General features: G+C 45.4%; 1 protein-coding gene across 1 annotated transcript in view; it reads left to right on the plus strand.

The window, feature by feature from the left end:
• The window catches only part of gramd1a (GRAM domain containing 1A), an 18,454-nt gene extending 12,295 nt beyond the window's left edge, over nucleotides 1-6,159 (plus strand). Inside the window, exons 8-14 of the mRNA XM_017309314.1 lie at nucleotides 829-932; nucleotides 1,441-1,659; nucleotides 1,762-1,846; nucleotides 2,275-2,286; nucleotides 3,472-3,579; nucleotides 4,784-4,904; nucleotides 4,986-6,159. Coding sequence (XP_017164803.1) covers nucleotides 829-932; nucleotides 1,441-1,659; nucleotides 1,762-1,846; nucleotides 2,275-2,286; nucleotides 3,472-3,579; nucleotides 4,784-4,904; nucleotides 4,986-5,081 — 745 coding nt within the window. The 3' untranslated portion in view covers nucleotides 5,082-6,159. The remainder of the gene's footprint in view (nucleotides 1-828; nucleotides 933-1,440; nucleotides 1,660-1,761; nucleotides 1,847-2,274; nucleotides 2,287-3,471; nucleotides 3,580-4,783; nucleotides 4,905-4,985) is intronic.
• Nucleotides 6,160-8,020: the final 1,861 nt, after the last annotated feature.

Genomic DNA, 8,020 nt, shown 5'->3' on the forward strand with positions numbered 1-8,020 from the left:
GCTTCATGCTGCTGCAGCATGAAGCAGCAGCATGAAGCAGCAGCATGAAGCTGCTGCTGCTTCATGCTGCTGCAGCTGCTGCTTCGCTTCTTTGGAAAGAAAAACTTTCTGAAAAGTCACTAAATATTTGGACCAAGTTTCTGGTCCAAACAAGCTTCCAGTCATGATGTCGGAGCTTCACGACCGTCTGACCCAGATTTAAATCTGTGGATTTTAATATTAATAACTTGTTTTGCGTCTGAGCTGCTCTGACCGCCGTTGGCCTGCTGACCGGGCCGAGCCGCTTTGCTCACTCTATCACTGTTTGCTCTGCGATAACAAACCAATCCACGATTAGATAAGGGAGCAGAGGCTGCGCTGGTCGGGTCAGAACCGCTGCTCCAGACCAGCCTGTCTGGGTTTAACCGTCAAACATCCACAAGAAGAAAAGGCTGAAAGGTTCTGACCCGTTTGGGTCCATCTGAGGACGTAACGGATGATGTTCAACCTGTTGAACTGTTTTACTGTCGTCTTCCTCGTGCTAACGTCTAGTAGTTGCTACTGTCCAATGTAGCGTAAGCTAAGCTAACTGAGCTAGCCCAAAATAAACCCAAAGATGCTAAAGTTACTAAGCTAAGCTAAAACAGGCTATGCTAAAGTAAGCTAGGGTAACTAAGACGGCCTGGCTACTTACTCAAGCTCAGTTAATGCAAAATGAGGTGAGCTAACATAATGAAAGCTAAGCTAACTGATACTGAGCTAATACCGAAGCTAAGGTGAACTATGCTAAATGGGTTAGCTCCAGTCCAGAAGTGAATAAAAGCCGTTTTGTCCTCATTTTCCCTCCAGAGTTTCCTCAGACATCTGCTACAGGAAGCAGCCGTGGAGTCTAGTCAAAGCACTGATAGAGAAGAACACCTGGAGCGGCATAGAGGAGTACTACAGGAACATGGGTGAGGCGCCGCGCCGCCTTCGTTTGTCCTCATGATGATGATGATGAAGAGACTGGCTGCAGGTTTTCCTGCTTCTTTAAAACTCATAAAAACCAGATAATGTTTTAAAACGTCAATATAATAACCAATGCAGGTTCACTGACCTTTCACTATAAAACAATGCTAAAGGTACTTTATTTGGATTTAACCAGAAGTAAAATATATTTTTTAGTTTTTAAGTGATTTTCCTAACACATCATCTCTTCGTCCTTTTGAAAAACTTTTATGTTTTTCTTTATTTTGAATCTTAAAATGTGATTCTGATTAAGACTCGCAGCTCTGAGCCATTTATTTTACTGACTGACAGCAAAAATGGCTTTTGATTAAAAATGTTGCCGACTTCTCGGTATATCAAAGCAGATTCATGGGTTAGAATGGCCTAGTCAAAGTCCAAACCCAAATCTAGTGAAGATCTCAGGCTGTTGATATTTTCCTCCTCTCTCTTCCTCCTCCTGCTTCCCTCATGCAGAGAGCGAAGTGTGCAAGCTGGAGACGCTGCTGCAGACCGAGGTTTCCGTGGTAACCACAGGCGAAGCCGCGGGCGCCGACGCCGCCAAGACGCCGCCGTCCCTGCGACGGCGAAAGCGCACCTGCTCCCGGCGGCAGAGCGAGAGGGAGGGAGGCGGTGCGGAGGCGGGCGATCGAGGGGAGCGAGGCGTCGGGGACGAGCGGAACCGCAGGGAGGCCAGTAAGTCCAGGCCGGCCCTCTGCTGCCCCCCGGTGGCCGGAGGGAGACGTCCGGGCGCCGCTCTGCGTTTCCTGCTGCTGAATCGCTGCTTGGTGTCTGCAGGCGCTCCGTTCCTGAAGCTGGGCGAACGCGGGCGCGCCGGCGGACACGGCGGCATCTCCACCGTCCTCCTCATCGTCAGCTTCATGTAAGCGCCCCCTCTGGTCGCCGTCGGTCCTGCATGTTTGCAGCTCTGCTGATTCTGTCTGAATGTTCAGCTGCGTCTCAGTAAGTCAGTGAGGAACTTGAAATAAGTATTTATTTCTCCATTTTAATGATTGTGGTTAAAAACACAATCTGAGGCTCCGTCCACATGGACCGTCTCTGTCCTTCCACTCAACTTTCCCCCGATATTTTTATTAAAGTTGTTTTATATAATCTTTCTCTTACAGATTGTTTGGTTTCTATCTGTAAATGATCCGCTTCGTTTTTAAACCAAATTATTGATTTAAATCAACTTTTCAATGATTTTTTTAACTTACTGAGACGAGTTGACCTTGCCGCTGACCCCTGACCCCTGCTGTTGACTCTGTGGGTCGGACTAACGGCCTTCCTGTTTCTCCCCCCCATGCGTAGGATCTGTATCAGGTTCGTATGACAGCTTCTGCTTCTCTGCTGCATAAATGAGACGATGTGAATGACAAACGTCCCAAAGTGGGAAAAATCCACCGTTTAATGAAAAAGGCGCCTGCAGACGGAGAACTGGGCTGCAGAACCGCTCGGCTTCACGACCGGAACCAGAACTCTGAAATATTCAGACCGATAACCAGAATCACAGTCGGTTTATTATTATGTGGCTCTAATGAAACGAGGCGAAGAATAAAATAATTAAACACTTGGAGAAAGTGATGAAACTGATTATAGATGGTTTATGGATTCACTGAACTTCCTGATATCAGGTTTTTATTGGCTGAGAGATAAAAGTTACTAATATTAGTAAACGTTTAAATAAATGACTTTTTGGACAGTCCAGAAACATGACTGTCAGGTTAATTGGCCTCTCCAAATTGCCCCTAGGTGTGAGTGTGTGTGTGCATGGTTGTGTGTCTCTGTGTTGCCCTGCGACAGACTGGCGACCTGTCCAGGGTGTACCCCGCCTCTCGCCCGAAACGTTGGCTGGAGATGGGCACCAGCACCTCCTGACCCCACTGAGGGAAAAAGGGTGCAAGAAAATGGATGGATGGATGGATGGATGGATGGCTCCAGTTTGATTCAGTTTCAGTTCAGATGTGAAAACTGAAGTTTGGCCTCAAAGCTCAAGGCCGCCCCCTAGCAGCAGAAGGAGGTACTGCGCTGCCGCAGGTTGAACAAACTGCTTCCTGTTGGTTTTAAATTCAGAGCCTGAAATCATGGAGTCCATATGATCCTCCACAGAGCTGCTGATTCCTCTGATGACGTGACGAGCAGCTGCAGTTACCAGTTTACGTCAACAGGAGGCAGAGTTGTAGCATTTCTTCACCTTTCAATGGGAAACAAATCAAAGTGTTAAAGATCATCTGATGGATTCTGAAATGTTTTCACTCCTAGACATGAACAAATGATCTCTGGTTAATTTTGAATCGTAACTGAAATCCTGTTTTGATGATTCTGAAATGTTTTTGGTGGATTGTTCCCACAGTTTCATGCGTGTGTTGCGTTTTGTAGACGAGTCTGAACCGTTTCCTCTCCATCCCGTTTGCTCTGGTCTCCATCTTGTTTTGTTTTCTGGCTCCGGTCCGGTTCCGTCCGGTCCGGTCCGGGTGTGTCTGACCTCTCCGTCTCTCTGACCCCCAGTCTGGTGGTGCTGGTGGCTCTCAACATGCTGCTGTTCTACAAGCTGTACGCTCTGGAAAGAGCAGCTCACACACTGGAGAGGTGGCACTCCTTCTCTGTGGCCGACAGGTAAACGCGCCGCAGGTGTTTCACACAGAACACGAGCCGCTGGGATGGAGGAGGAGAATCCCAGCAGGGTTCTGGTCTCCAGACGTTTTCCTTCCACTGAACTAACTGTCATAATTTACCCTTTAGCTGCTTCTCCAGCCGTTTGCAGCTCATTAGCCGAACACTTTCTGTTGAATATTCTACGATTCATTTACTCTGGAGCCCAGAGTTTTGATTTTCATAGATTCTAAAACTGGAACAGAGTAAAACTATTTTAGCTCCAACATGTTCGACATGTTTACAGTTACTAGCTAAAGAATGAGTCTTTCATTTCAAGAGCATGAAAAAAATTAGTTATGTTGCTTTTTAATGTGACTAATTATTTTTTTTTTTAAATTAAACAGAACTTACTTAGTAATTAGTTTCGTAATTAATTAGCCCTGATTTAACTAATCTTAGTTTTTCTTTGTGTTCTTGTTTTTATCAGATTAGCATAGTTTATCTTAGCTTTTCTTGTGCTAGCGTAACTATTAGCTTAGTGTCAGTTAGCTTACTTTAGCTGGATTGATTTGAGCTTATATTATTTTATGGTATCTTACCTAGCTTGGCTCAACATGGGTTAGCTTAGCATGAGTAGCTTAGCTCCACTGGCTTTGATCATGTTAACTTCGGCTATGTTGCATTAAAATAGCTTATTTAGCTTAGTGTCACTTAGCTTAGCTAAACCTTAATTACTTTAGCTTAGCTTTGTTGGCTTTTGGTTAGCTTAACTTATTTTGCTTGGTGTGAGTTAGCTTAGCATCGTGGGCTTCAATCAGCTCATTTTTGTTAATTTTGCTTATTTATCTTAGTGTCCGTTGGTGTGGCTTTGATTATGTTACATTATTTTAAATGAAGTTAGCTAAGCTTATTTTTTGTTTTTGTGTCGTACCCTAGCATAATCGTCCATAGCTGTGTACTTTAGCTTAGCCTTTTCTAGTCAACTCGGCAAATTGAACGTTTTCAGCTTAATTGGTTTACACTCATTTATTTAACTTATAATGCATAAAGTGGTTTCTTTGTATCTTTAATAGTTTGATTTATAGTAGCTTAGTTAGCCTAGCTTAGCTTGCCTTAGCTCCAGCTTTAAGAGGTCAGCAGGGCCTGTTGTGGCCTTGTGGAGGTGAATGTTTGGACTGGATCAGAACCTCTGAACCGTTGTGACTTGTTGCTGCTGTGCCGTCAGTCCTCTGCCCCAGACGGCGGGCGAGTGGGCCCAGGTTCTGCACCTCCAGCGGCAGTTCCACCAGGCGCAGCTCAGTAAGTGGCAGCAGATCCTGCAGTCCTCCGTCTCCCTGCTGGACCAGGTCAGAACCCGCCGGCTCCACACAGAACCAGAACCTCCCGCTTTCAGCCGCCGCAGCTGACCGGTTCCGTTTGCTCCGCAGATGAAGCATTCCCTGGAGAAACTCCACAGGAACATCGTGGTTCCGGACGGGGCGCCGGATCCGTCTGCTGACACAGAGTCCCTGTCTGAGACCTGACCTCCGACCCGACCCGCATCCTACCCACTCCGGTCTCAGGACTCCAACACTTCCAATCAGAACCCGGTCCTGGGTGGGACAGACAGATAGACGAACTACACTACCCACAACCCCCCTCTCCTGACTGACTTGAAGTCGCATCAGACGCCTTTAGCTTCGACCAATGAGAAGCTTCCAGAACCACAGCAATAAGCCCCTCCCCCCGCCGCTCCGTGAACCTGAACAGAACCGGGCCACAGGCGGGCCGCCGGGTTCCAGACTGCTTCCTGACCTGCTGCGTGGCGCCGGGACCGGACCGGTTCCGGCCGGAGACGGACCTCCTCAGTATTTATTATTACCTCCCAAGTCTCGTCCTGCTTGAACAAGTCATGTGATGGCTGTTCTGCGCTCTGATTCGCTGATGGTTGGACCAATCGGAGAACGAGGTTCAGCAATAATGAAAACCTTTCGCTCTTTACGAATGTTTCTCTGAAAACTAGTTTATTATAATAATTATAATGATAATAATAGTGATGATGATGATGATGTGTGCGTGAAGAACGAGGAGAGAGCGCGTCGCCATGGTTACGTCATCACATGCTACTTTTCCTCTCCAGTGTTTTTGGTTCTTTTTGCAAACTTTTCTTTGTGTCCAAACCTTCAGCCGAGTCGGAATGAAACGGACCAAGCAGAACTTTTCAGGCCCGGAAGAACAAAAAGGGAAACAGTGTTTTGTTTTGTTTTTGTTGTGAAATTAATCTGAATTTACTCGCCACCATTTTTTTTTTTTTACTTTTTCACTTCCTGTTCCGACTCTGACTCAGGATCGGTTTCTCATCTCTGCTTTCTGGGATTTTCTCCCGACTTGAGCGGCTGCAGAAGCTGGTTGGCCCTGCTGTGCACGGTCGTCATGGAAACGAGAGGCTGGCGTATTTATTGTGGAAGGATGAGGAGGAGAGAATGTACTGTAAAAAATTTGTGATTGTACAAAACAAGATGGAGAAATGAAAATGAGTCTGAGGTTTTTCTTCACGTTTTCTTGACAAATGTCAATTAAATTGTTAGAAATTATAAATAAAATGTTTAATTAATAAATGTTGATGTTTTTATTTGACCGTGGAACGCTAAAAATGCAAATATACATGTCCAGTGAGATATTTTAAGATTTGCATTCATGTATATGAAATGAAAGGATCTGAATGTATTATATATTTTAAGGATATAATACATTTATATCCTTAAAAACTATTTAAGAATGTTTGTCTATTAAATCCTAAAATTTCACAAAGGCATTAAAAACAATATTTAATTTCTTAATAGTTCAAATTTTTAGCAAATTCAGGAAAAACTAAATAGTAAAAATTAAAAAATAGTAAAAACGTATTTGAATTTTGTCATTTATAAAAAATACATTATTTTATTTTGTGTCCTAAAAATAACCAAATGTACAAATTTTTCATAAAATACAACTAAAATGTTTAATTTTATCTGCGTTCATGTGGAGCCTCTGCACTGAAAACTAAAAATATAAAGTAAAAATGTGTTTTTCCTGATCAGCTCCACGTGGAAATATTTTACATTTTCTAAGTTAATATTCAGAATAATATTAAGATCCATAAATTTTTTCCGTTTTTCCTTCCGGTTCAACATGGCGGACTCCTCGGAACATTCCTCCGGTTTTCTGTTGGTTCTGTTCGGTCCTCAGATGTTTTCGGAACCGAACCAGCTGATGGTTTGTTTTCGTCTCCTTCACAAACGCATTCAGACCCAAAGAACGACTCAGAACCCGACCGAGAAACTTTTACGTTTTTATTGTTGGTACTGACGTTTCCATGGCGACGCATGCAGCCAGCCTGCGGTTTCTCGTTTCCATGCAGCAGAACCGGAAGCGGAGCAGCTTTGCCTGGTTCTGTCCAGCTTTGTGTTCCGTTACCGGGACCCAGAGAGGAGCAGCGCTCTGCTGCCCCCTAGTGTTCACCGGAGGCAGGAAGAAAAGCTGCTGGAGCGTCTAAAGCTAGCAGAGCCGGCCCAAGGCAAAGCTAAGCTAGCAGAGCCGGCCCAAGCTAAGCTAGCAGAGCCGGCCCAAGGCACAAGCTAAGCTAGCAGAGCCGGCCCAAGCTAAGCTAGCAGAGCCGGCCCAAGGCACAAGCTAAGCTAGCAGAGCCGGCCCAAGGCACAAGCTAAGCTAGCAGAGCCGGCCCAAGGCATAAGCTGGCCACACATCACAAAACTCTACATTTAAAATGTTTATTAAAAATAAAACTTTCAACACAAGTACATGAAGAGGTTTTAATTTAAATTTCAGATTTGAAATTGGCAAGTTTTACTTAGCAAAAGTGCAAATAATCTGGATTATTCGATTGCGGTGTAACCATAGTAACAGTCTCATGCATAACAATACATCATCACTGATTGCTTCTAAAATCACCCAATTAAACTCCACCACCTTCTCCAGATTTCACCTAATCCGGATTAAAACGCTGCTGGTGGAGAAAGTTCTAACAGGAAGACCAAGTCAATTCTACGGAAGCCTTTTAGTGCCAGAACTTTATCCAGCCTGACAGCAAGGCTTCACCTCTGACCTTCTCTGAGGGTTGGTGTCGTGGACTATTTGCTGCACGGCAGTGAGACTGCAGGTTCTGCTGCCATGATCCGGTGAAACGCAGGAAGTCTCACTTTGAGCTGCAGCTTCCTTCTCGGCTCGGCGCCTAAACTTCCTGTTTTCTGCGATTCTGGGTCTGATTGTCGCTCTGTGAGCTCCCAGGAAGAACGTGACCGGTTCTGGGCTCTGACTCCTGACCGGTTCTGGGCTCTGACTCCTGACCGGTTCTGGGCTCTGACTCCTGACCGGTTCTGGGCTCTGGGCTCTGACTCCTGACCGGTTCTGGGCTCTGACTCCTGACCGGTTCTGGGCTCTGACTCCTGACCGGTTCTGGGTTCTGACTCCTGACCGGTTCTGG

The sequence above is a fragment of the Poecilia reticulata genome, linkage group LG16, assembly GCF_000633615.1.
Source record: "Poecilia reticulata strain Guanapo linkage group LG16, Guppy_female_1.0+MT, whole genome shotgun sequence".
Lineage (NCBI taxonomy): Eukaryota > Metazoa > Chordata > Actinopteri > Cyprinodontiformes > Poeciliidae > Poecilia > Poecilia reticulata.